The following is a 26,211-nucleotide window of genomic DNA, read 5'->3' as shown; positions in this document are numbered from 1 at the left end:
GATTGTAAATAAACAGCTGGAGTGGGGCGGGGAGGACGGTGGCCGGCAGGACGCAAAAAGAGGAAGCCGAAGCATGAGGCCTGCGACCGTTAGGCGGGCGCGCGCTCAGGGATTAGCCCCGCCCCGTCCGTGCCCCCGGCGCGCGCTCCCCCACTCTCCCGCTCGGCAACGGCGGCGGCCTTGTGCGCGTGCGCGCGAAATAACGGCCGCTGGCGGAGGGAGGGGGGTGGAATCGTTGGAGGGGGGAAGAGGAGAGAAGCCGCCCCGTCTCCCGCGCGCCCACCACCTGCGCCATCGTCAGCCAATCAGCAGCCGTCTCAGGGGTCTCGCGCTTGGGGCGACTCGGGCTGCTGGGTGGCTCCCCCGTCCCTCCGCCCGCCAGAGTCCCTCTCGCGCCCGCCCCTCCCGCTGGCCACGCGCGCGCTCGCGCTCGCGCCCGCTCCAGCCTCTTGTGTGTCCTCGCGCCCCCCGCCCGCCCTCCCCGCGCGCAGTGTGCTCCGCTCCCCCCACCCTCCACCTCCCCCCTCCTGCCCGCCCCGCGCGCCTCCTCCCCGGGTTCCCCCTCCCCCACCGCCGCCTCCTCCTCCTCCCGCCCCAGGGTGAGCGCGAGCCACCTCCCTCCCTCCCTCCGCCATGGATCCCAGCAACTGGAGCAGCTTCATCTTCCAGGTAACAACCCCCTCCCCCCGCCCCCACCCCCCTGCCCACACCCCCTCCTGCCCGCCCTCCCTCCCGTCCCACCCCCCCTCCGCGCGCCCGGTGCGCGCGCAGCTGTCCCCCTCCCTCCCTCGCGCCCTCCCCCGCCCTCCCCGAGGCGCCGGCTGGGCGCGCGCGCGGCGGGGGCCGAGGCTGCTCCCTCGCTCCCCCCACCCCGCCCCGCCAGGCTCCAACCGCCGCCGCCGCCGCCGCCGCCGCCGCCGCCGCCCGGGCCCCCGCCCCCGGCCCCGGCCCCGCGGGGCCTCCCGCCCCCACCCAGGGGGCGTCGCCGCCGCCGTCGCCGCGGCGCTCCGCGGCCCGCAAGGCGCCCTCCTTCCCTCCCTCCCTCCCGCCGGCCGGGGTGCGCGGGCGGCGGGGCGGCCCGCGGGCCATGCGTTCGGCGCGGCCCAGCCCGGCCGGCCGGGGGCGGCGCCCCGAGCCCGGGCCCCGCGCGGCCCGCGCCCCCGGCCCCCGCTGAGCCCCGGGGGCCCCGCTGCGGCCGAGGCCATGTTCCCGGTGTTCCCTTGCACGCTGCTGGCCCCCCCCTTCCCCGTGCTGGGCCTGGACTCCCGGGGGGTGGGCGGCCTCATGAACTCCTTCCCGCCACCTCAGGGTCACGCCCAGAACCCCCTGCAGGTCGGGGCTGAGCTCCAGTCCCGCTTCTTTGCCTCCCAGGGCTGCGCCCAGAGTCCATTCCAGGTGAGTAGGGCCGGCCGCGGCGGCCCGGGCTGGGGGGGCGCCCGCCCGCACTCGCGGCCCACTCGGCGCCTTGTTTCCGTAGGCCGCGCCGGCGCCCCCGCCCACGCCCCAGGCCCCGGCGGCCGAGCCCCTCCAGGTGGACTTGCTCCCGGTGCTTGCCGCCGCCCAGGAGTCCGCCGCGGCTGCTGCGGCCGCCGCCGCCGCTGCTGCCGCCGTCGCTGCCGCGCCCCCGGCCCCTGCCGCTGCCTCCACGGTGGACACAGCAGCCCTGAAGCAGCCCCCGGCGCCCCCTCCGCCACCCCCGCCCGTGTCGGCGCCCACGGCCGAGGCCGCGCCCCCCGCCTCCGCCGCCACCATCGCCGCGGCGGCGGCCACCGCTGTCGTAGCCCCAACCTCGACGGTCGCAGTGGCCCCGGTTGCGTCTGCCTTGGAGAAGAAGACAAAGAGCAAGGGGCCCTACATCTGCGCTCTGTGCGCCAAGGAGTTTAAGAACGGCTACAATCTCCGGAGGCACGAAGCCATCCACACGGGAGCCAAGGCCGGCCGGGTCCCCTCGGGTGCTATGAAGATGCCCACCATGGTGCCCCTGAGCCTCCTGAGCGTGCCCCAGCTGAGCGGAGCTGGCGGGGGAGGGGGAGAGGCGGGTGCCGGCGGCGGCGCTGCCGCAGTGGCCGCCGGTGGCGTGGTGACCACGACCGCCTCGGGGAAGCGCATCCGGAAGAACCACGCCTGCGAGATGTGCGGCAAGGCCTTCCGCGACGTCTACCACCTGAACCGACACAAGCTGTCGCACTCGGACGAGAAGCCCTACCAGTGCCCGGTGTGCCAGCAGCGCTTCAAGCGCAAGGACCGCATGAGCTACCACGTGCGCTCACATGACGGCGCTGTGCACAAGCCCTACAACTGCTCCCACTGTGGCAAGAGCTTCTCCCGGTGTGCACGGGGCCTCGGCCGCCCGCTAGGCCGTGGGGAGGGAGGGACGCGACGGAGGTGGCCTGGCCGTTGCTGGCGGGGAGGGAGGCGGCTGCTGAGGTTGGGGAAGGGGAGCCCCTCCCAGGGCGGAGGGAGGAAGCCTCTCCCGGTTACCAGGGAGCAAGGGGTGGTCCTTTGTCAAGGAGGTGGGCCTTGGGGTTGACGGAAGCTAAGCGTGGGAGGAGGCGGCGGCGGCAGCGGCTGGGTTCCAGGGGAGGGATTTCCTGCCGAAGTGGCGCTGTGACGGCCCGGCCTCCGGGAGGAGGCGCAGGGATCCCCGGAAAGGCCTGTGGTGCAGGTTGGCGGATTTGGGGCGCACCACCTGCGCCCTAACCCCAACCCCAACGTGTCCCCAGGCCGGATCACCTCAACAGTCACGTCAGACAAGTGCACTCAACAGAACGGCCCTTCAAATGTGAGGTAGGAAGCCCGCCTCCTCCCGTCCTGGTTTTCATGATTTTGATCCTCATGGTAGTTGTCTGAGTTCAGCCTCTCAGACCCCCTTTTTCTCTCTCTTCTTTTTGCCTTTTCACTCCATTTTCTCATCCCTTTTTCAAGGCCTCATCATGTCACTCCCATTTCCTACAGATCAAAGATCCCCAAGGCTCTGATACCTTTAACCTCTTGCTCCCCCCTCCCCAGCCCGCCAAGCTTTAACTCTCCTGTGACACCCCCCACGCCCCTCCCCCCTCCCCAGAAATGTGAGGCAGCTTTCGCCACGAAGGATCGGCTGCGGGCGCACACAGTTCGACACGAGGAGAAGGTGCCATGTCACGTGTGTGGCAAGATGCTGAGCTCGGCTTATATTTCGGACCACATGAAGGTGCACAGCCAGGGCCCTCACCATGTCTGTGAGCTCTGCAACAAAGGTACATGCCGAGGACTGCCGGGAGGGCCAGGGGCAGAGGGTGGGCGCCTAGCCAGACGCCCTGCCACGGATACGGGCTAAGGGTGCTGTAGCCAAGAGCTCGTGGCGTCTAGAGTCCTCCAAGAGGTCAAGGGAGCAGCGGGGGACACCTGAATTAATGTTGTTAGACTCTTAAGTCCTGGCTGGAGGAGAGATCTGCCAGAGAGGTTGAACCTCCTGGGCATACGTGGGGAGAGCGGGAGTGGAACTTGGCTGCTCTGGGGAAGGGAGTAGTCAAGAAAGCCAGTTCCAAGGGTCACAAGGCAAGGTTTCCGCCGCGCAGCCACAAGGTCTTGTCTCCAGCTCCTGGGGCAGGTGGAGTAGTACACGGGCTGGGATTTACCAGCACGCACCCTGCACGGGTAGCAGAGAAAGCTGCCTTCAGTCAGACTCACCGGTTAACTGGGTTGAGACCGCGGGGCACTGGAGGGAGGGGGACACAGCCGTCTCTGCTGAGGGTCAACCCTGCCATTGGCTAGGAGTCAGTGTCCTGTCATCCTGGGAGAGGTCTCCCGGTCATGGAGAGTGAGCTCTGTAGGTACCAAGGCTGAGAAGCGGGCACCACGCAAGCCACGCCCCAGGCTCAGGGAGGGGCTGCTGTGCCCACCAGCCCCAGCAGAGCAGTTAACCCCAGGCTACCAAGGATGCCGTGGGAGGAGGACAGGGCCATCTGAGGAGGACATCCCCCGCCTAGGAGATCAGCCCCGTCTCTGGGGTCTCCGCCTGGCTGACCCCCGCCCCATCCCAATCCACCCCCCAATAGGCTTCACCACGGCAGCATACCTGCGCATCCACGCGGTGAAGGACCACGGGCTCCAGGCCCCGCGGGCTGACCGCATCCTGTGCAAGCTGTGCAGCGTGCACTGCAAGACCCCTGCCCAGCTGGCCGGCCACATGCAGACCCATCTGGTGGGGGCCGCCCCCCCTGTCCCGGGAGACGCCCCCCAGCCACAGCCCACCTGCTGAGGGGGACCCCACACCCACCAGGCAAGGCGTGGGGCATGGCTGGGGGGCGGGATGGGGGGTGTGGGGGACAAGGGGGCTCAAAGGGCCCAATAGGGGATCTCAGGAAGGCGAGGGATGCCCATGTACCACTCAGGCTAGGGAGATTTCTGGGCACAGGGAGGGCCTTTGAGGAGAACTGCTCTGTCTGGGTGAGGATGCAGGCCGAGGCCTCTGGGAACCAGATAGGAAGTGAGCAACGGCTGTGTCCCAGGGGAAGCAAACTGGGAAGGTCTGGGGTGAGGGCAAGGCTTTTGCCATTCAGATCGCGCTGTGATCCGTGGTGTTTTTCGTGTGCAGGTACTGGTGAGGTTTGTCCAATGGCGGCAGCGGCGGCGGCGGCGGCGGCGGCAGCAGCGGCAGCAGCAGTAGCAGCCCCTCCCACAGCTGTGGGCTCCCTCTCGGGGGCGGAGGGGGTGCCTGTGAGCTCTCAGCCACTTCCCTCCCAACCCTGGTGAGCTCCAACTTGGTTGCGGGGGAGAGGGGAGAATGGAGTAGAGTTCCCTGGTACAGGCTCCTCTCCCCCCTCTTTTCCCACCAACTCCTATTTCCCCACCAACCAAGGAGCCTCCGGAAGGAAAGGAGGAAGAAATGTTTTCTTAGGGGAATTCGCTAGGTTTTAACGATTTGTTTCTCCTGCTCCTCTCTTCTATCAGACCTGACCCCACACAAACCTGTCCCCTCGGTTGTGTTGAAGTCCCCTGGACAGTGGGCAGGGTGGCAGAGGACACGAGCAGCCACTGCCCGTACCCCCTCTCCTCTCTGTAAGCCCATGCCCTGTCCTCCCAGGGACTTGTGAGCCTTTTCCCTCGAAGGTCCTCTTCTCTCCTTCCAGTCCTCTCCCCCTGCTGTCTGCAGCCCCTCCCCGGGGAGTTGGTGCTTTCTTTTTCCCTTTTTTTTTTTTCCAGGGGGAGGGAGGAGAGGAAGGAGGGGGATCAGAGCTGTCCCAGAGGGAAAGCGGTGAGGTTTGAGGAGGGGCAGAAGCAGGGCCGGCAAAGGTTGTACCTTCATAAGGTGGTATGGGGGTTTGGGGTCAAGCCCTGAACATCGTCCTGCTTGAGAATCTGTCAGGGGAAAAAGTCAAGGGGAGCAGAAGGAGGAGCCAGGAGGGCCAGAGGCAAAGAAGAGATGGAGTCTTAGGGGCCAGGGTGAGCGAGGGGTCCAGGGCCTAGAGGTGCTTCCTGGGGGCGGGGGAATGCAGCCAGTGTCCCCCTCCCCTTTTCCACCCCAGCTCCAGCCCTGGTCTTGTCTTTTCATCCCTCTTCCCCACGACAGAAGTTGTGGCCCTGGCCATGTCATCGTGTTCCTGTGTCCCCTGCATGTACCCCATCCTCCACCCCTTCCTTTTGCGCAGACCCTATTACAATAAATTTTAAATAAAATCTTGTTTCTGGCTCTGGATTAAATGAATTGCCATCACTAAGCACCTGCCCCCACCCCCAAGGGTTTGTTCTCGGCCAGGTGTCTTATCAGTCCAGCCTTGCTCTGCCCTGTGCGGCTGTGGGGTTCTGGCTCCGCCCTCCCCAGGGGCAGCCTTACTGGCGGCAGCACAGATTTAGGGCGGGGCCAAGGCTGTGGCTGTGGAGAGCAAGTTCCAGGTCTCTGGGGAATTCCCAGTCGGGACAGGCCCAGAATAGCCCCTGGAGGTTTGAAGAGGCCCGGTTAGAAACCCAAAGAGCTGCCAGACAGGAATGCCGCCATCCCCCGTCCACACCCATGACCGCTGCTCAGCCCCCAGCCGCATCCCTTCCTGCGCGCGTTACATCCCTGAGGCCATGGTGGGTGGATGCGGCTGCGGAAAGGCTGGGGAGTCCGAGCCCTAGGACTGAGCAGCGAGGTAGAGAATGAAAGCTGCACCTGCCCCTCATTCTGGGCATAGGCCACCCCGTGTTTACACGGGCTCTTCTGCCCAGCCTCTCCTGCCCCTTGGAATTTCCTTTTCTGTCCCCGCTCCGTCCTTTCCAGGGCCCCTTTTTCGAGCCTTCCAGCGCTAGTTTCTGCTGCTCCTTTCTGCAGGGTCCATTCTCTCGAAACCCCACCCTGCTCCTCCTCTGCAGCCTCCCCGTGTCTTGCCCCATCTTCCTTCCCCTCCTCCTGCTCGTAGAGGCGCCTCCACCCGGTCCTGCCTGTCTCACTGGTCCCGTCTCCTCGCAGAACCCTCTCCGTTTTCCCCAACCCCCGTCTCTTCCAGGGATCCCGGTGACCGTTGGCGGGCGGGGCCGGGGACTTAGGAAGGAGGCGGGGGGCCCCGCCTGGAGGCGCGCGTGGGAAGGGGCAGGGAGGGGGCGCGAGTGGTCCACGGGCCGGTTGCCTGGGTAACGCGTGGCTCCCTTGGGCTGGCGGGAGGGGCCGGAGGCTCGCGAGGGGCGGGGGCGGGGGCGGCGCGCGACGGCGGCGGAGCGTAGGGGAGGGGACCGGAGAGGAGGGGATGAGCACACGGGAGGGGAGAGGAGGGAGACCCGCCGCCTCCCTCCCTCCCTAGCTGACTTGCTCTCTCCCGGGCTGCGGCTGCTGCAAAAGCCAGCAGCGGCAGCGGGAGCTGTCCGGAGGCCGGCGTCGAGGTGAGACCCGGGCAGACTGAGGCTGCGGGTAGGAGTGGACCGACCGACGGCCGACGCCGGGCGGGCTGCACGGGAATGCGGGTGTCTAGAGGGCTGGTGGTGCTGGGCGGGCTGAACCCTTGGGAGGAGGCGCCAGCCCACCGAAGGCGAGGGAAGCCCCGGGAGAGGGGCTGACAGGGGATCGGAGGAAATAACCAGGTCCCCCAGGAAGAAGCGGGGGCGTCCTCGCCCTAAACGCGCAGCAAGAAAACCCGCACCGCCTGGGCGCCCAGGGAGGAGGGGAGGATGCAGAGGGAGTGGAATGCGAATGTCGGGTCCTCTGCCCAGTCTGCCTGTCGGAGTGCTGTTTGCACAGCTCGTTAATTTTGGGGTGCTGGGATCTGAGAGTCTGGATCTTGTTGGATGGACCCAGGGAGAGACCCTGGAGAAGGTCCTGTTTACAAAAGGGTTAATCTTCCCCAGGGCTCTCCAAGCAGAATACTTTGAGTAGAGCACTCCTCCCCCAGGGATGTCCCACCCTAAAGCAAAGGAAACCCCAACTTTCTTCCTCTCCCTAGCGGCAGTGCAAGGCTGGCCCTGAGACAGGAATGTGGCCCAACTGGGCCTGCAGTGCTGAACCCTCTTCCCTCCTCACCCCAAGCCTATCTCCTCCTCTTCCAGGGTTTGCCGCTGTCTCTGCTATTCCATCCTCCCCAAAGGGGCTCTCTCCCCTCTCCCATCTCAAGATGGCAGCCAGCAGCTCTGAGGTCTCTGAGATGAAGGGGGTTGAGGAGAGTCCCGAGGTTCCAGGCAAAGGGCCTGGCCATTCTGAAGCTGAAACTGGTCCTCCCCAGGTCCTAGCAGGGGTACCAGACCAGCCAGAGGCCCCGCAGCCAGGCCCAGACACCACTGCAGCCCTTGTGGACTCAGGGCCCAAGGCTGGGCTGGCTCCAGAAACCCCAGAGACCCCCGCTGGGGCCTCAGAAACAGCCCAGGCCACAGACCTCAGCTTAAGCCCAGGAGGGGAATCAAAGGCCAACTGCAGCCCCAAACAGCCATGCCAAGAAACAGTGTCCAAACCAGAAGTGAGCAAAGAGGCCACTGCAGACCAGGGGTCTAGGCTGGAGTCTGCAGCCCCACCTGAACCAGCCCCAGAGCCTGCTCCGCAGCCAGACCCCCAGCCAGATTCCCAGCCCACCCCCAAGCCAGCCATTCAACCAGCGCTCCCTACCCAGGAGGACCCCACCCCTGAGATTCTGTCTGAGAGTGTGGAGGAAAAGCAAGAGAATGGGGCAGTGGTGCCCCTGCAGGCTGGTGATGGGGAAGAGGGCCCAGCCCCTGAGCCTCACTCGCCACCCTCAAAAAAATCCCCCCCAGCTAATGGGGCTCCCCCCCGAGTGCTGCAGCAGCTGGTTGAGGAGGATCGAATGGGAAGGGCGCACAGTGGGCATCCAGGATCTCCCCGAGGTAGCCTGAGCCGCCACCCCAGCTCCCAGCTGGCAGGTCCTGGGGTGGAGGGGGGTGAAGGCACCCAGAAACCTCGGGACTACATCATCCTTGCCATCCTGTCCTGCTTCTGCCCCATGTGGCCTGTCAACATCGTGGCCTTCGCTTATGCTGTCATGGTGAGCCCCATGGGACCCTGGCCCAGGCCTGCTGTGGCTCCCAGCTTCCCGCCAGTGCTGTGACAGAGCCCCAGGAGTAATCATGCCTTCCTTACCCTCTCCTGTCTGCATGGATCCCACCTCCCCAATTCCAGGGCCTTTGTTTGCCTCTCCCTAGGACCTAACCCTCTGAGCCACCACTGCCCTGCCCCTTTGGGTGGGAGGGATATGGAAACACATGTGTGTCACAGCCTCGCTGACCTGTGCCCTCCTCCCCCTGCCCCTCCACTCCTTCCTCCCTTACCCGCCATCCATGGGGCTGGCCTCTCTCTTCTGGATGACTTTTCCACCTGATCCCTTCTGGGCTGGCTTCTCCTGACCCCGGCCATGTGCCTCCACCCCTCGCCCTAATCCCAGTCCCGGAACAGCCTGCAGCAGGGGGACGTGGACGGGGCCCAGCGTCTGGGCCGTGTGGCCAAGCTCTTAAGCATCGTGGCACTGGTGGGGGGAGTCCTCATCATCATCGCCTCCTGCGTCATCAACTTAGGCGGTGAGTGGGGGCTTGGGACAGGCAGGGGAGGAATGGAACGGTTGGCAAGGGCAGCTTTACTAACCCCTGCCCCTGCTCTCTCCTGTCTGTCCTCCTTACCTCTCCTTTGTCTCTCCTTGTCTCCCCCTCCCCCCTGTCTGTCCTTCCCTCTCCTCTCCCACAGTGTATAAGTGAGGGGCTCTGCCCCACATCCCAAGACTTTTCTTCCTGTTGGGAGCTGCCTTGGGCCCATCCCTCCCCTGGGGGGAGCCCAACTGATGGCCCTGGCCCCCACCCCTAAGGACCAAGGGAGCCTGAGCAGCCTTGTTTACAGCTTCTGTCCTGCTCCTGCATCTTGCCAGGCTCCTCTGCCAACTGTAGGCCTCCCTCATCCCTGCACTGGTTCCAACCTCCCTGCACTTCTGCCTGCATCCCCTCCAGCCTCTTGGCCCCCTATCCCTGCACTTCTGGAAACCTCCCTGCACTCTGGAAACCTCCCTGAACACCTCCCCAACTCTGCGCTCTCAGCCTCCCTGCATCTCTCCTGGCCTCCCTGCACTTCTTCCCGCCTCCCAAATTCTCTGGACCTCCACCCTGGCCTCCTCCCAACTTCCATTGTCTTGGCATCTCTCAACCCTCAGTCCTCTCCTCCTTCCCTTATCATCTCCCCTTTCCTCTCCACGTCCCTCCCCCTTCCTCTTCCTGCCTCCTCATCTCCCTTAAGCATCCTCTTCTCCAACCTCCCGTCACCGTTTACTCTGCAAAAATGACAGCACTTAGATGAGGCTTGGGGGCGGGAAGCAGTGTTGGGAGAGGGCTCCCCAACCCGGGGCTCCGACTGTTCTCTGCTGGGACCACCCAGGGTCGGACACCCAAGGGTGTCTTGCAGGTCGTAGAGCTGGCAAGCCGGGCCTCGTGTGGGGACTCGGGCGAGGGTGGCGAGCACTGGTTCCGAACGCACGCAGGGGAGAAGGGAGGGACGCGGCGCTGACCCCTCCAGGTCAGCTGGAGTTGACCCGCCCACCTGGGCTTTTCAACCCCAGTCCACGAGTTTTTTCTTGAAGGTGTCGGGCTAGATTCATTCACGTGCTTCGTAACGAAAGAATCCAAAAAAATAGGACCAAAGCGCCCACTGGCAGGAGCGAGGGCGGGGCGGGGCGCTCTATAATTATTTTCTAAGCTGACGGGGGAGGTTTGTTGCACGCGACAGCCCGCTGAGGAGGCGGGCACCGAGCTACAACGCGGTTCGGATTTGGCGGGGTTTTTTTTCCAAAAAAAAAAAAAAAAAAACTAAAATTCTTAAAAAAAAAAAAAAACGGCTATTATCAAACTGATTTCTCCCTTTTTGTATGCCGGATGCTGCATGAGTCTGAAACACCAATAAACGGAGACTGCATGAGACTCGCCTCCAGTCTCGGTTGGTTCCTGCGTTCGTCCCGCCGGCCCGCCGGTGCTGCCTCTCTTCCGGCAGAACCTTGTTGGGTGGTATGCGCATGCGCCGTCCCGGTGGCCATCTTTACTGTGGGCTGAAGCCTGCGCGCCTACTCGCGCATGTGCAAGCCTTCCCTCGCTTTCCTCTTCCAAGTAGCCTAGACTAGAGCAGAGCCTCCCGCGCCATTTCTGTGCGCCTGCGTAGTGTGACCCTGCGCAGCCTGGGAGGCGGGTCTTAGCTCCAGGTGCGTACGGCGGCTGACTTGACGTGGCCCACAATTGCGAGGTCTGGGGAGAGGGCGCCGCGTCCAGGTGTGGAGAGAGGCGGCGTGGAAGCGAAGAGTAGCCCGTCCCTCTCTTTCCCCTTTCCCCCTTTCGGAAAGTGGTTTCTGCGGGGCCCGGGAGCGTCGGAGTACCGGACCTCGATCCACGGGGTGGGGTCCTTGGTGGGGACCGAGCGCCCCCTCCCGGGGACGGGCGGTCTGGCCGCGGCGTCCCCTGCGGGAGCCTGATTGGCTGGAGACTGTCCCGAATCCCCCGGGGAGCCCGATCCCTGGGGGACCCTGGCTTCGGACTCCAGCAGCTGTCATCGCAGGGTCCCTGCCCTAGTGGCCTATGTCCCTTGCTCGGGGCCATGGAGACACTGCGGCCACCACGGCGGCGCCTCTGTCTGAAGAAGGGGAAGTGACCTCCGGCCTCCAGGCTCTGGCCGTGGAGGATACCGGAGGCCCCTCTGCCTCGGCCGGTAAGGCCGAGGACGAGGAGGAAGGAGGCCGAGAGGAGACTGAGCGTGAGGGGTCCGGGGAAGAGGAGGCGCAGGGAGAAGTCCCCAGCGCCTGTAGGGAAGAGCCTGCGGAGGAGGACTCCGATGACTGGTGCGTGCCCTGCAGCGACGAGGAGGTGGAGCTGCCCGCAGATGGGCAGCCCTGGATGCCCCCGCCCTCCGAAATCCAGCGGCTCTATGAACTGCTGGCTGCCCACGGTACCCTGGAGCTGCAGGCCGAGATCCTGCCCCGCCGGCCTCCCACGCCGGAGGCCCAGAGCGAAGAGGAGAGATCCGATGAGGAGCCGGAGGCCAAAGAAGAGGAAGAGGAAAAGTAAAGACACACTCTTACACCTTGTCCATGGGCTGCTCCCCTGATGGCGGGAGGAAATAAGGAGGGGAAATGTGGGACCCTGGAACCTTTGAAAGTGGAGGGAGGGAAGCCAGCGGGGGAGGAGGAACCGGGCAGGGGAGAAGCACAGGTGTGGGTGGGAGGGAGAACCGCCCTCACCCTTCACTCTGTTCACCTGTCCCAGACCACACATGCCCACGGAATTTGATTTTGATGATGAACCAGTGACACCAAAGGACTCCCTGATTGACCGGAGACGCACCCCAGGTACAAACGAGAGGGGACAGTTGGGGGAGGTGAAGGGCCTGGGCTCAGTTACCCAAGATCGGCTCCCCTAGAGGCCTTTGCTTGCTGCCTCAGCTGCCACACAACTTACAGCTTCAGGAGAGAGTATTCACCCAGTAGCACTATCTTTATGACTTAGATTACTACCTCGTCTTCCTTTTTTTTTTTTTTTTTTTTTTTTTTTTGAGACAGAGTCTAGCTCTTGTCTCCCAGGCTGGAGTGCAATGGCATGATCTCGACTCACTGCAACCTCCGCCTCCCGGGTTCAAGCAGTTCTCCTGCCTCAGCCTCCCGTGTAGCTGGGATTACAGACGCATGCAACCAGGCCAGGTCAATTTTTGTATTTTTAGTAGAGACGGGCTTTCACCATGTTGGCCAGGCTGGTCTCGAACTCCTGACCTTGTGATCCCCCCGCCTCGGCCTCCCAAAGTGCTAGGATTACAGGCATGAGCCAATGTGCCCGGCCTCTCGTATTCCTTTAAGAAACACTTATAATACAAAAAGTTAGCCGGGCATGGTGGCAGGCACCTGTAATCCCAGCTACTCAGGAGGCTGAGGCAGGAGAATCACTTGAGCCCGGGAGGTGGAGGTTGCAGTGACCTGAGATCACACCACTGCACTCCAGCCTGAGCAACAGAGTGAGACTTCGTCTCAAAAAACACAATCACGGCCGGGCGCGGTGGCTCACACCTGTAATCTCAACACTTTGGGAGGCCGAGGTGGGCGGATCATGGTCAGGAGATCCAGATCATCCTGGCTAACATGGTGAAAACCCCATCTCTACTAAAAATACAAAAAATTGGGCCGGGCGCAGTGGCTCACGCCTGTAATCCCAGCACTTTGGGAGGCCGAGGTGGGCGGATCACAAGGTCAGGAGATCGAGACCATCCTGGCGAACACGGTGAAACCCCGTCTCTACTGAAAATACAAAAAAAAAAAAAATTAGCCAGGGGTGGTGGCGGGCACCTGTAGTCCCGGCTTCCAGGGAGGCTGAGGCAGGAGAATGGCGTTAACCCGGGAGGCAGTAGAGCTTGCAGTGAGTGGAGACCGTGCCACTGCACTCCAGCCTGGGCGACACAGCGAGACTCTGTCTCAAAAAAAAAAAAAAAAAAAAAAATTAGCCAGACATGGTGGCAGGTGCCTGTGGTCCCAGCTACTCAGGAGGCTGAGGCAGGAGAATGGCGTGAACCCGGGAGGAGGAGCTTGCAGTGAGCTGAAATCGCTACTGCACTCCAGCCTGGGCGACAGAGCGAGACTCTGTCTCAAAAAAAAAAAAAAAAAAAAAAGCACAATTACAGATAATTCCTTTTTTTAAAAAACAACTAGTCATTGATTGTGGAAAATTACAGATAATTTTATCATGTTTCCCATTCCCAGAAGTCCAAGTCCTGGCCTTTCAATATTATCTAGATCCACATCCCTGTACCACCACGTACATCCTCTAATTACACCAGTGACCCCATTTCCCACCCCATATGCCTTCCTAGAATTTACCCTCAGTCATGCCTTTTTTTCTTTTCTTTTCTTTTTTCTTTTTTTTTTTTTTTTTTGGGGGGGGAGAGACGGAGTCTTGCTGTGTTGCCCAGACTGGTTGGTCACCAACTCTTGAGCTCAAGTGATCCACCCGCCTCGGTCTCCCAAAGTGCTGAGATTACAGGCATGAGCCCCTGCACCCAGCCTAGAGCCATTCTTTATTTCTCTCTCTTTTACCTGAACATTCACACCAGCAAGTCTTGGTAGCTATAAGATGTACATTTCCAAGTACCTCTGCTACTCTACTTTCAACACCACATCCCCATCCAAGCCACTGTCTTTCTTGCTTAGATAGTTACAGTAGCTCTTAACTGGGCTCTCCGCTTCCAGTTTCTGCAATTCAGATGATCATTTAAAAATATAAATTGTGTCATTTTTTTTTTTTCTTTGTGATGAAGTCTTTCTCTGTTGCTCTGGCTGGAGTGCAGTGGCATGATCTTGGCTCACTGCAATCTCCACCTCCTGGATTCAAGCGTTTCTCCTGCCTCAGCCTCCTGAGTGACTGGGATTATAAGCACACATCACCACGCCTAGCTAATCTTTGTATTTTCTAGTAGAGAGGGGGTTTCACCATGTTGGCCAGGCTGGTCTTGAACTCCTGACCTCAAGTAATCTGCCCACCTTGGCTTCCCAAAGTGCTGGAATTACAGGCGTGAGCCGCTGTGCCCAGCCATAAATGTCACTTTTCTTGTTTTTTGTTTTTTTTTTTTTTTGAGACCGAGTCTTGCTCTGTCGCCCAGGCTGGAATGCAGTGGTGCGATCTCAGCTCACTGCAAGCTCCGCCTTCCGGGTTCACACCATTCTCCTGCCTCAGCCTCCCGAGTAGCTCGGACTACAGGTGCCCGCCACCAGGCCCGGCTAATTTTTTGTATTTTTAGTAGAGACAGGGTTTCACCATGTTAGCCAGGATGGTCTCGATCTCCTGACCTCGTGATCTGCCTTCCTCAGCCTCCCAAAGTGCTGGGATTACAGGCGTGAGCCACCGTGCCCGGCCTCATGTCACTTTTCGACTTAAAATTTTCCAAGGGATTCCATCTTGCCAGGGAAGAGCATGTCAAAGGAGAATCCAAGCGCTTCTCCCGCCACCTCCAGTTCTCTGCACTTTTTTTTTCTTTTTTTGGAGATGGAGTCTAGCTCTGTCACCAAGGCTGGAATGCAGTAGCGCGATCTCGTCTCATTGTAACCTCCACCTCCCGGGTTCAAACAATTCTCCTGCCTCAGCCTCCCGAGTAGCTGGGATTTACGGGCGCCCACCACCACGCCCAGCTAATTTTTTGTGTTGGCCAGGCTGGTCTCAAACTCCTGATCTCGTGATTCGTCCACCTTGGCCTCCCAAAGTGCTGGCATTAACAAGCGTGAGCCACCATGCCCGGCCTGCACTCTTCTTTGAACAGAATTCTGTTCTTGTCCTAGGGCCTTTACTCTTGCCATTCGCCTGTCTGGTGTCTCCCTGGTCTTCACATTACCTGTGCCTTCCTGTCATTCAGGATCTTTGCTGCTCACTCTCTCTGAGGTCCAACCCTGAACCTCAGGTCCTCCAAGACAGAGGCCTGGGGACCTGCATGTTTAACCAACTCCCCAAGTGATAAGTGAAGTCCAGGCAGGTCTGGTGCACACCACCTCCATCTCTTCCATGTATCTTACCTTCCCCTTCTCCAGGAAGCTCAGCCCGGAGCCAGAAACGGGAGGCCCGCCTGGACAAAGTGCTGTCGGACATGAAGAGACACAAGAAGCTGGAGGAGCAGATCCTTCGTACTGGGAGAGACCTCTTCAGCCTGGACTCGGAAGACCCCAGCCCTGCCAGCCCCCCACTCCGATCCTCCGGGAGTAGTCTCTTCCCTCGGCAGCGGAAGTACTGACTCCCACTGCTCCTGCCTCTAGGCTGCAGTGTCTGTACCTGCTGGGGCCTGGGCCCTCCTTCCCCAGCCCAGGCACTGAGAAACTTGGGAAGAAGAGAGAAGCCTCAAGCTCCCAAACAGCACATTGCAGGAAAGAGGAAGAGAGTGTGTGAGTGTGTGTGTGTGTGTTTTCTATTGAACACCTGTAGAGTGTGTGAGCATGTGTGTGTGTGTTTTCTATTGAACACCTATTCGGAGACCTGGACTGAATTTTCTGAGTCTGAAATAAAAGATCCAGAGCTATCATCTCTTAAAAGGAGGGGCTGTAGCTGGAGCTCAACATTTAGGCCCCACTTCAAGGGAGAGGCAGAATTGTATTCACCCAGATTGGAAAATGAATGCCAGATGGGCAGAGGCGCACCTGCCCCATCTCGGGCCCTCCAACCCCTCCCAGTCCCACTCCAGTGCAGGCAGCTGGCTCCGAGGCAGAAACTCATGAGCACGCAGGGAGCAGTGCGCCCTCAGCTGCAGCAGAGGCAGCCCGGAGGATAAAATGAGAACCAGCTGCACGGGCTCTTTAACTCCCAAGCCCCACCCCTGGGCCTGGCCTGCCTTGCCCTGCTGGGAAGTGATCCCCTAGGCTGGGTGAGAGTTCCCCATCCGAGGCGTTGGTTGCAGCTAGCTGCCCTTCTAGATGTGAGTACATTGTACTAGCCCCCCAAACCCCAAATCAGGGGCAGATCTTTGTATCCCTCGAGGCTCTCTTTATTCCTGTCTTGCTTTCAAGGGCCTTGCTTCTGCTGGGGCAGGGAAAACATGTCTGAATCAGAGCGGGGAAGGAGGATGGGCGGTGGCTTTGCTTTGGGAGGTTTCACTTTCCAATAGTTGGGGTTTTCTGGGTTTTGAAGTAAAGGCAGATTAACTCACCAACACCATCCCCCAGCCCCCTGCAACTCTCGGGCCCCTCTCTGACTTCAGGGTCCCACATGGGAAATCAGGTGGGGGACCTTACAGGGTCATTCAGACCCCATCTTAGTGCTAGATCGGTGCTTGCTCTACTTGCCTGCACTGTCCTGGGACCTGGGCTCTGACCTGTCCCCATTCAGGGCCCTTAACTATGACAGATAAGGTTTGTTTCTGCTCCACGCAGGGCTGGGCCAGCTGTTGGCCTCCGTCAGTCATTCAGGAAGTCATTAGAGTGATTTCCAGAAGGTGTAGAATTTAGTGGCCAAGGTTCTTTCCTTTTTGGGAGGAGAAAGTGAAAACTAGGATGCTCAGCTGGACCCACCAGCCTGAGATTCTGGGGAGCTTAGAGCTGTCCCTTGGGAGTGAAGCACTTGGGGGTGGGGGTGATAGCGAGGCTGATGGCCCCTGTGTTCTCAGCTCTCCGCCTGGGTGGCCCCTGGGTGATGGGGGAAAGGCCAGCTGTCACGTGGGGTATCAGGTGGCTCTCAGAAACTCCCTTGGCACACAGCACTGGGTTGGCCCTGGGGTGTGGCTGTTTGGGCAAGACAGCCCTCTGTAGCCTTGAGCAGGTAGGGGGGCCACCTTGAGTGGGTGGCCCAGAGACAGCCTCAGGGCTCCAAGGTAACGGGGTGCTCAGGTTATCTTGGGTGCCGCCTTCCCAGGTTGTGGGGGAGCAGAGGCTGGGCGCTGGCTCAGCTTGTAGGAAACACTCACCTTTGAATTGCCATTGGCGCCATCTGGGCAGTACCCCGCCCCACCCAGGTCCTCTAGTCCTTATTCTTGGCTTAGAATCTTCCTGTTTCTGCCTGAGAAGCCACTGCCTCCTAGTTTGTGGTCTCTACAGTCATACCCAGATTAGACTTCCGGCTCCATCCTTTGATAACTGTGTCCTCTTGGGCAAGTTTTTTAACTTCCAGGTTCATTGTGAGGATAACATGAGTCAGAGGACACTTAACACTGCCTGGCACAGATTAAGCTCATTGGAAATGGGAGTTGTTACTGGGGGGCGTTTGCCTGGAACACAGGGAAAGAGGCTCTCTCCTGGAAACCTAGACCCAGTGGGTCAGAAGTGAGGCCTGCAAAAAGCAGCGGGAGCGGGATTAAGAATTCCAGCCCAGGGCTGGGTTTGGTGGCTCAGGCACCCAGCATTTTGGGAGGCCAGGGTGGGAGGATGGCTTGAGGCCAAGAGTTCCATGCCAGCCTGAGCAACATGAGACCCTTGTCTCTGTTTTGTGTGTGTGTGGTTTTTTGTTTTGTTTTGTTTTTAAAGAATTATAGCTCAGTTCTATGATTAGGCAAGTTTAGAAAATAATTAATGAAGATCGGGGTTCTGAAGCCTGGTTCCTGGGTCGCTTCTGATCTAGGAGGTTCTTGCCTCTGGTGACTGGTCTTAATTGGCAGGGGTGGGAGGAGGGAGGGAGGACAAGTGGAGGTCTGGGCTGGCTGAGCTGTTCTGTCTCCCCCTCACCTCCCAAAGGCCACCAGGCTGCTCCCCTTCCCACAAAGTGGCCCAGTTAGACTGGAGCTCACAAACAATTTCCTTGGGAAGAATCGTTCCTAAAACTGTGCTGCTTAAAAACAAAAACAAAAAAAAAAGTGAGACAGATTCTCAATTTCCATTAATGGTCTCCTAAAGGGGGTAAACCAGGAAGCCGCTGGGTGAAAACAGGCTGCTGGCAGTTCCTGAGTCATGTGACCCATTCTCTAAAGACTACAATATTTAAATCAGTGAGAAACTCCGTGAAGTTGTGTCCTTGTTTATACCAAACTTCATGTGCCTTTTCCTGAACCTGAAGCTGTGGTAAGGTCTGGGGGCGGGGCCAGGTCACCGACCTCGCCTCCAACCTCAGGACGGCCTGGAGCAAGAGCCCTGGGGTTGGAGACAAAGGAGGCTGCTTGGACCTGGGTAAGGGAAGGGGCTGGAGGAGAATGAGTGCAATTCCCTGCCCTTGATGAGCAGCCTGCAATCGGAGCTGTGTTTTTGTTTTTGAGACAGTCTCTGCTCTGTCCCTCAGGTGGGAGTACGATGACGCAATCTCAGCTCACTACAATCTCTGCTCCTGGGTTCAAGCAATTCTCCTGCCTCAGCCTCCTGAGTAGCTGAGACTACAGGTGCCTGTCACCATGTACGGCTAATTTTTGTATTTTTAGTAGAGACGGGGTTTCACCATGTTGACCAGGCTGGTCTCGAACTCCTAAGCTCAGGCGATCCTCCTGCTTCGGCCTCCCAAAGTGCTGGGATTACAGCCACAGCGCCTGGCCTGGAACTGATCTTTATCCTCCTCCCAGTTCCTACTGTGCACCAGAAACCTTCCAGTCTCTAATACCTTTGACTTGAAGCAGTCACTTTTTTTCTTTTTTTTTTTTTTTTTGAGATGGCCTCACTCTTGCTCAGGCTAGAGTGCATTCCTGTGCTCCATTTATGGCTCACTGCAGCCTTGATCTCCCAGGCACAGGCAATCCTCCCACCTCAGCCTCCGAAGTAGCAGGGACCACAGGTGTGCACCACCACACCTAGCTAATATTTTTTATGATTTTTGTAGAGACAGGGTCTCGCTATGTTGCCCAGGCTGGTCTTGAACTCCTGGCCTCAAGTGATCCATCTCGGCCTCCCAAAGTGCTGGGATTACAGGCGGGAGCCACCAAGCCTGGTCAACAGTCACTTTTATTCTCACTTCACTGGAGAGGAAGGCTCAGAGGCTAGTAAGTGGCCCAGGAGCATGCTGGCAGTGATAAAACCTGCTGGAGTGGCATTTTCCCACTGGCTCTCAATCCCGGATATATATTAAGAGTCAGAGGGATAACTTTTTAAAATAGCAATGCATGAACCTCACCCGGACCAATTAAACAGAATCACCGGAGACGGGTAGCTTTAAAAAAGATCTCCAGAAGGCTGGGCGCCTGTTATCCTAGCCCTTTGGGAGGCCAAAGTGGGTGGATCACTTGAGGTCAGGAGTTTGAGACCAGTCTGTCCAAAATGGCGAAACCCTGTCTACTAAAAAAGTACAAAGTTACCCGGGTGTGGTGGGGTGTGGTGACATACGCCTGTAATCCCAGCTACTTGGGAGGCAGAGGCAGGAGAATTGCTTAACTCGGGAGGCAGAGGTTGCAGTGAGCCAAGATGGCACAATTGCACTCCAGTCTGGGCAACAAGAGCAAAACTCCATCTCAAAACAAACAAACAAAAAAAAAACAGATTTCCAGATGACCAGTGTGTAGCCTGGGCCAAGAGTCTCTGCTTTAGACCAGAGTTGCTCAGACTTTAATGTATGTGCAAGTCATTGAGGGTCGAGTTAAAATGCCAATGGATTCAGTGGCTCTGGGGTGGGGCCGGAGGCTGCATTGCTAACAAGCCTCCAGGTGGTGCCACTCTGCTCACTGCAGACTTGGTAGGCAGTGTGGTCACTTGGTCAATTGCTATTTAAGACTCACTAGTGGCCGCAAGTGGTGGTTGACACCTGTAATCCTAGGACTTTGGGAGGCCGAGGCAGGCAGATTGCCTGAGCTCAGGAGTTTGAGACCACCCTGGGGTGAAACCCCATCTCTACTAAAATACAAAAAATTAGCCAGGCTTGGTGGCATGTGCCTGTAATTCCAGCTACTCGGGAGGCTGAGGCATGAGAATTGCTTGAACCTGGGAGGTAGGTGGACGTTGCAGTGAGCCAAGATTGTGTCACTTCACTCCAGCCTGGGCAACAGAGTGAGACTGTCTCCAAAAAACAAAAAACTCAGTATATCAGCTACTTACAGTTGACCCTGAAGATCTCTGGGAAGTAGTGACTCATGACTCGTTTATTAAGTTTTGCTGTAGCAGAAGTTTACTTTTGAGCCAAGAGTCTGTGACCCGGTCTCCCTCCCCCCCCCCCCGCCTTTTTTTTTTTTTTTTTTTCTTTAAAGAGATGGGGCCTTGCTATGTTGCCCAAACTGGTCTTGAACTCCTGGCCTCAAGCCATCCTCCCACCCTCGGCCTCCCAAAGTGTTGGGATGACAGGTGTGAGCCACCTCTCTCAGGCAAAAGCCCCTCTTTTAACTAGACAATGAACCTGGTTTCTGCTTTGGACAGGCTATTTAGTTCCTGTCCATTTACCCTCGTGGTGGGAGAGACCCCGGTGGGATTTGGGGTGAAAGCTGGCTGCGGTTCTTGCAGGAGCCTCATGACCCCTGAGGGAGGTGTGATCAGGCAAGATTGGGCATCTATACTGAGAGCCGACTAGGGCAGGTCTCAGAAGCAGGGACTGAAGGAAGATGGGTGGATGAGTGGATCTGGGGAGCAGGGACCAAGCCTGAGGGCTGGGCAGAGCTTTCCAAAGGTCAACACAATCCTTGCTATTGTCTTTTGAGGGCCCTGATCTATTTTAAGTAAATGCTCTAACTGCGCATGTCATCTGGAAGGAAACCACAAAAACCTCAATCTGAGACTTGTCACCAAAATGCTGCCTGAGTCAAAGGGTTTCCCTGGCTCACCTCCATGAATGGCGAGGGTAGAAGGCAAGACCTGTCCTGGGTGAACCTGGCGGGTGGTCTAGGCGGAAGGCCCAGGTTTAGGGCATGGCAGGTGGGTGGTCAGGGAGGTGAGGTGGGGTCCTGGTGCTGACGCAGGGGCAGTTGCTGAGGGCTTGGCCTCAGAACAAGCCAGGAGTCCAGCCGTGAGGATGACTCTTGCTGAGTCACTGAGCCGGGCGAGGCGTTCAGCCCACCTGATTGGGTCCAGCTGGGGCAGCAGATGGTGGAGAGGCCTCAGCTGTGGGGGGCGTGGTGGGGATCATCCATCGATGAGCCAATGGAGGGCGTTCCCAGAGCCTGCTTCCAACCTTGCACAGCTTTCTAGAGTTCAAATCTTCCCGGGGGGCCTCAGAGCCCTGTCCATACCTCCGCTTACAGCCCCAGCCCTTCCTCTTCTCCCATCTGGTTTCCTGGCCAGGTTTCGGCCCTGCAGAGAACCCTCCAAGGGAGCAGTGGAAAAAGCTTCACCTGGCAGTGAAAGCCCTACTTGCTGTTTCATCCCTGCAGCTGGGGTGAAACAAGACTTGCCACTGACCAGTAAATAACTGAGGCTTAAACCAGCATGCCGGGTCAGGCAGGGAGCCCCCGGCACTGGTTATATTCCCCAGATCCCTCACTGGATAGGAAAGTTGGGCCTCAGGCACTCTTCCTCCTCTGCAGTCAGAGTGCAGATTAAGAGCCAGGCTCTGTTCTGAGTGCTTTATGTGCTAACTCGGTTGATGATGATATCCATTCTCATTTTGTAGATGAGGAAACAGGCACAGGGTGGTCAAGGGACTTGTTCAAATCACTGATCCCATAAGGTTGAGAACCAAGATCCAGGCATCCTGGCTGGGCGTGGTGGCTCCACCTGTAATCCCAGTGCTTTGGGAAGCTAAGGCTGGATGATTGCTTAAGGCCGGGATTTTGAGACCAGCTTGGACAACAGAGACCTTATACCCACAAAAAGTTAAAAATTAGCTAGGCGTGGCGGTACGTACCTACAGTCCCAGCTACTCAAGAGGCTGAGATGGGAGGATCCCTTGAGCTGAGGAGTTCAAGGCTGCACAGTGAGCTGTGATCACTGCACTCCAGCCTGGGCAACAAAATAAGACCTTACCTCAAAAAAAAAAAAAAAAAAAAGGGCCGAGCGCAGTGGCTCATGCCTGTAATCCCAGCACTTTGGGAGGCAGAGCCAGGTGGATCACAAGGTCAAGAGATTGAGACCATCCTGGTCAACATGGTGAAACCATGTCTCTACTAAAAAAATACAAAACGTTAGCTGGGCATGGTGGTGGGCACCTGTAGTCCCAACACTCGGGAGGCTGAGGCAGGAGAACGGTGTGAACCTGGGAGGCAGAGGTTGCAGTGAGTTGAGATTGCGCCACTGCATTCCAGTCTGGTGACAGAGTGAGACTCCGTCAAAAAAAAAAAAAAAAAATCCAGATCTAGGAGTCCCAGCCCTCTGGACTTTCCAGAACAGGGCCCTGTATTGTGGAGTAACTGGGGGGTAGAATCAAAGGTGAGCAGGATGGGGCAATAGGAAGAAAAGACAAGGTCCCCATAAGAGTGGCAAGAGGAACAGAGCCAGGAGATCGGAAAGCAAACCCCTGTATTCCCAAACCGCAGAAGAGGTTAGACAAGCCACCCTCCTCCCAGCCAAGGGAAAGTAACTTTGAGCAAAAATGAGCAACAGAAAAGTATCAAGGTCAGATCCCATACAAAGTTGCAAGATGAAAGAATGAGCAGCAGAATAACCTCCCTGTGATGTGGGAAGTGTGCCAGGAAAACAAACCCAAACTGTAACCTCTTTCAGAATGAGGCAAGGCAGTGAGGAAACTATATAAAAACATGAAAACAGCCGATGAGAGCTGTAGGCCGGGGCAGTCTGGGTCGGCATGGGTGCCCCGAACCATGGGACCGTGAGGCCTCTCTAGAAAGACAGGACCAGGCATTCCACCAGGGTTCTAGTCCCGACAGTACCACTAACTTGCTTGTGGCCTTGAAGGACTCATTGTCCCTGTCTGGGTCTCAACTATTGAGAGCTCCACTGTCCCATATGGGATCAACCAGCCATATTTGGCAATTTAAAATTAGCTGGGTATGGTAGCTCACACCTCTAATCCCCGCACTTTACGAGGCTGAGGCGGGAGGATTGCTTGAGCCCAGGAGTTCGAGACCAGCCTAGGCAACATAGCAGCACCTTGTCTCTGCAAAAGAAATGAAAAAATTAGCTAGGCATGGTGGCACGTGCCTGTAATCCCAGCTACTCAGGAGGCTAAGGTGGGAGGATCGCTTGAGTCTGGAGGTTGAGGCTGCAGTGGGCCATGATTGTGCCACTGCACTCCTGCCTGGGCAACAGAACAAGACCTTGTCTCAAAAAATGATTTTAAAATTTAGTTCCTCAGATGCAGTAGCCACATTTTATTTATTTTTTTCCGAGACAGAGTCTTGCTCTGTCACCCAGAACTGGAGTGCAATGGTGAGATCTTGGCTCACTGCAACCTCTGCCTCCCGGGTTCCAGCAATTCTCCTGCCTCAGCCTCCCAAGTAGCTGGATTACAGGCATGTGCCACCACGCCCAGCTAATTTTTGTATTTTTAGTAGAGACAGGGTTTCTCCACGTTGGCCAGGCTGGTCTCAAACTCCTGACCTCGTGATCTGCCCGCCTCAGCCTCCCAAAGTGCTGAGATTACAGGCATGAGCCAGCATGCCACTAGCCACATTTTAAGTGTTCAGGAGCCACATGTGGATGTGGCTAGTCCAAAGACAGCACAGATTTAGAATATTCCCCATCATTGTAGAAAGATTTAGAATATTCCTCATCAGTGGACACTGCTGAGTTAAAGGGGTTTTGTTGTTGTTGTTGTTGTTGTTGTTGTTTTGAGATGGAGTCTCGCTCTGTTGCCCAGGCTGGAGTGCAATAGCACGATCTCTGCTCACTGCAACCTCTGCCTCCCAGGTTCAAGCGGTCCTCCTGTCTCAGCCCAGCTAGTAGCTGGGAATACAGGCACCCACCCCCATGACCGGCTAATTTTTATATTTTTAGTACAGACAGGGTTTTGCCATGTTGGCCAGGCTGGGTCTTGAACTCCTGACCTCAGGTGATCAACCTGCCTTGGCCTCCCAAAGTGCTGGGATTACAGGCGTGAGCCACCATGCCCAGCCAAGTTAAAGGGTTTTTAAACAATAGCCGGGCAGTGCAGTGGCGTGGCTATAAGGCAGCAGGGGGTGGTGGGGACTGTGGTAGGTGGGAAAGCTTGTATTCCATCTAAATGGGGCAGCTGCTGCTTGACTGTAGGCTGTATTGCTGGTCTTCTAATTCTTCAAGTGAAGCAGGAATTGGGATTTTGTGAAGACTCACAATTTCTAAACAAAAAGTTGAAATTTTATAGATTGTGAGGCTCAAGTGTAACTCCTCTTGGGCTGTATCCAGCCTTGATTCTGTAATTTATGGCTCCTGCCTGTTTGTCCTCGGCCAGGCCACTCCCTTCTTCCCCTCACTTGTATTTTTCACCTGGGGTTGGAGGCTGGGTAGATGGTAGAATTGATGAGGAGCTACTTTTTTTTTTTTTTTTTTTAAGACAGAGTCTTGCTCTGCCTCCCATAATGCTGGGATTACAGGCATGAGCCACTGCACCTGTCCTAGCCAGACATTTTTGAGGCCACCACCAGACAAAAGAGGCTCCTCATCGGCCAGGTGTGATGGCCCACGCCTGTAATCCCAGCACTTTGGAAGGCAGAGGCAAGAGGATTGCTTGAGGCCAGGAGTTCAAGACCGCCTGGGCAACATAATGAGAACTCATCTCTACAAAAAAAAAAAAAAAAAGGGCTGGGCGCGGTGGCTCACGCCTGTAATCCCAGCGCTTTGGGAGGCTGAGGCAGGTGGATCACGAGGTCAGGAAATCAAGACCATCCTGGCTAACACGGTGAAACCCCGTCTCTACTAAAAATACAAAAAATTAGCCGGGCGTGGCAGCAGGCGCCTGTAGTACCAGCTACTCAGGAGGCTGAGGCAGGAGAATGGCGTGAACCAGGGAGGCGGAGCTTGCAGTGAGCCAAGATCGCACCACTGCACTCCAGCCTGGGTGACAGAGCGAGACTCCATCTCAAAAAAAAAAAAAGCCAGACATGGTGGCATACACCAGTAGTCTCAGCTACCCAGGAGGCTGAGGCATGGCTTTTGTGAGCTATGATCGCACCACTGCACTCCAGCCTGGGTGACTCCGTCTCAAAAAGAAAAAAAAAAAAAGTCTGACCTGAGTCTCTTAAGGATGAGGCCCTAGAGCACCTAGTAAACTTGGTCCCATTTGTGTGACTCAAAGGGACTTGTCCAAAGTCCAAGGGGTGCTGGGGGCAAGGGTGGGGCTTAGGTAGGCATGTAACATTCCTGAACAGGCCAAGCACTAGGTGAAACCACTCAGGATTCAGAAGCAGGTGGGATGGGGTGGTTGGAACATGATAATCAATCATCCCCCTTCTCCTTCCTTTCCACCCCACCCTTGCTCACAACTGTAGGAGCTAAGGGTGGGAGAGAACTGGGGAGGAGGCGGCCAGAGTGATTTGCAGTGTTACTAATGCAGCTGGTTCTATGGAAGCCTCAGTTCTGTCTGGGATCCCTTTCATGAGCAGTGGACTAGGTCTTCACATTCAGCCCAGGATTACTACAGCATAAGAACGGGGGAGGAGCATAGACACAGCTCATGCAAACATCCCTTTTGTTTGTTTATGGCTGAATCCTAGCCAATGGACTACCTGAGGCATACAGATATTCTCTGGCTGTGGGCTGACATTTGAATACAGCTGGGGACTCAGGATTCTCTGAAATAAAGGGCTGCCTCCCTCTGGAGGAGCCAGGCAGCTCCTCGGAGCAGCTGCCCATTGCGTGCTGGACAAGGCCATGTCACTGCCTCCATGGCTCCCCAGTCTCCCAGCTGGCTGTATCTCTCCACCTTAGAGACTGGGAGTGCCTTGATCTGAAGCTCTTTGCAGTGCTGGTGGCAGTGTAGGGGAAAGTAGTTGATGGGAGCAAGGGAAAGGAATTGGCAAGGAACCCTGGGCCTCTGGCTCACTGCATCAAGCCGTTCTTTACGGTCACGATGGGCTGTGTCGTCTTGGGTGGGGTGAAGACAGGGAGCGGTGGGCATGTGGATGCGGACAGGGAAGGGTGCAGTGAGCTGGCTGGAGGAGGTAGGGCCGTATCCCACCCAGAGCCTGTCTCCAGACTCATGACTGCCCCATCCCAGGCTCCCTGGGTTCATCCTGTGTCCTCTCCCCCACCTACCAGTCATCTTCTGGTGAGCCCTGGGCTTAGGAGTCACCATGGCAACTGAAGAGTTCATCATCCGCATCCCCCCATACCACTATATCCATGTGCTGGACCAGAACAGCAACGTGTCCCGTGTGGAGGTCGGGCCAAAGACCTACATCCGGCAGGACAATGAGAGGTGGGTGTGGGGGTTGGGCTGTGGGGGAGCCTTAGGGATGTGGGGACCCATTGGTCTGGCTGGCATGATGGTCCTTTTCCTCCTCCCTGTTCCCAAGCAGGAATGGCCCTCGCTTGGGTGATAGAGAGGTTTCTCTCTTATTTGGTGTCCCCTTTGGTAGTGGGA

At 57.7% G+C, this 26,211-nt stretch overlaps 4 protein-coding genes across 16 annotated transcripts in view; all 4 read left to right on the top strand.

Moving 5' to 3' along the window:
* The first annotated feature begins 144 nt into the window (after positions 1-144).
* On the top strand, positions 145-5,658 carry MAZ (MYC associated zinc finger protein). 10 transcript variants are annotated; one of them, XM_045381450.3, is made up of 8 exons: positions 145-323; positions 599-669; positions 1,309-1,395; positions 1,478-2,328; positions 2,724-2,787; positions 3,065-3,236; positions 4,038-4,261; positions 4,577-5,658. In XM_045381450.3, exons 2-7 carry the CDS (start codon positions 634-636, stop codon positions 4,238-4,240), a joined length of 1,413 nt encoding a protein of 470 aa, XP_045237385.2. In that variant the 5' UTR covers positions 145-323; positions 599-633; the 3' UTR covers positions 4,241-4,261; positions 4,577-5,658. The 10 variants fall into 10 exon arrangements, 5 of the variants coding, with proteins under 5 accessions (XP_045237385.2, XP_045237384.2, XP_045237386.2 ...); XR_012428792.1 differs by having other exon boundaries at positions 145-669; positions 2,926-3,236; XM_045381449.3 differs by having other exon boundaries at positions 145-669.
* Positions 5,659-6,760: 1,102 nt separating this feature from the next.
* Positions 6,761-10,355, top strand: PRRT2 (proline rich transmembrane protein 2). Of its 4 annotated transcripts, none has more exons than XM_015442417.3 (4): positions 6,761-6,837; positions 7,498-8,441; positions 8,838-8,970; positions 9,134-10,355. In XM_015442417.3, exons 2-4 carry the CDS (start codon positions 7,563-7,565, stop codon positions 9,142-9,144), a joined length of 1,023 nt encoding a protein of 340 aa, XP_015297903.3. In that variant the 5' UTR covers positions 6,761-6,837; positions 7,498-7,562; the 3' UTR covers positions 9,145-10,355. The 4 variants fall into 4 exon arrangements, with proteins under 4 accessions (XP_015297903.3, XP_073883031.1, XP_005591637.4 ...); XM_074026930.1 differs by having other exon boundaries at positions 6,761-6,865; XM_005591580.5 differs by having other exon boundaries at positions 8,838-9,348.
* A 268-nt stretch (positions 10,356-10,623) lies between these two features.
* PAGR1 (PAXIP1 associated glutamate rich protein 1) lies at positions 10,624-15,467 on the top strand. The gene is made up of 3 exons (XM_005591581.4): positions 10,624-11,477; positions 11,680-11,762; positions 14,973-15,467. The coding sequence occupies exons 1-3, from the start codon at positions 10,996-10,998 to the stop codon at positions 15,170-15,172; spliced, it is 765 nt and encodes a 254-aa protein (XP_005591638.3). The 5' UTR covers positions 10,624-10,995; the 3' UTR covers positions 15,173-15,467.
* A 331-nt stretch (positions 15,468-15,798) lies between these two features.
* MVP (major vault protein) overlaps positions 15,799-26,211 on the top strand; it is a 28,027-nt gene continuing 17,614 nt past the window's right edge. Inside the window, exons 1-2 of the mRNA XM_005591582.5 lie at positions 15,799-15,847; positions 25,887-26,046. Coding sequence (XP_005591639.2) covers positions 25,922-26,046 — 125 coding nt within the window. The 5' untranslated portion in view covers positions 15,799-15,847; positions 25,887-25,921. The remainder of the gene's footprint in view (positions 15,848-25,886; positions 26,047-26,211) is intronic.

This window comes from Macaca fascicularis, chromosome 20 (assembly GCF_037993035.2).
Source record: "Macaca fascicularis isolate 582-1 chromosome 20, T2T-MFA8v1.1".
Classification (NCBI taxonomy): domain Eukaryota; kingdom Metazoa; phylum Chordata; class Mammalia; order Primates; family Cercopithecidae; genus Macaca; species Macaca fascicularis.
This window is presented reverse-complemented; position numbering and strand designations above follow the sequence as displayed.

Excerpts from the sequence above, each read along its gene's own strand:
- MAZ (XM_045381447.3), top strand. The coding sequence starts at position 1,204 with ATGTTCCCGGTGTTCCCTTGCACGCTGCTGGCCCCCCCCTTCCCCGTG. Across the intron at positions 2,788-3,064 it reads AACGGCCCTTCAAATGTGAG|AAATGTGAGGCAGCTTTCGC; the intron begins GTAGGAAGCCCG and ends CCCCCTCCCCAG. Across the intron at positions 3,237-4,037 it reads CTGTGAGCTCTGCAACAAAG|GCTTCACCACGGCAGCATAC; the intron begins GTACATGCCGAG and ends ACCCCCCAATAG.
- PRRT2 (XM_005591580.5), top strand. The coding sequence starts at position 7,563 with ATGGCAGCCAGCAGCTCTGAGGTCTCTGAGATGAAGGGGGTTGAGGAG. Across the intron at positions 8,442-8,837 it reads CCTTCGCTTATGCTGTCATG|TCCCGGAACAGCCTGCAGCA; the intron begins GTGAGCCCCATG and ends CCCTAATCCCAG.
- PAGR1 (XM_005591581.4), top strand. The coding sequence starts at position 10,996 with ATGTCCCTTGCTCGGGGCCATGGAGACACTGCGGCCACCACGGCGGCG. Across the intron at positions 11,478-11,679 it reads AAAGAAGAGGAAGAGGAAAA|ACCACACATGCCCACGGAAT; the intron begins GTAAAGACACAC and ends CACCTGTCCCAG. Across the intron at positions 11,763-14,972 it reads TGACCGGAGACGCACCCCAG|GAAGCTCAGCCCGGAGCCAG; the intron begins GTACAAACGAGA and ends CCCCTTCTCCAG.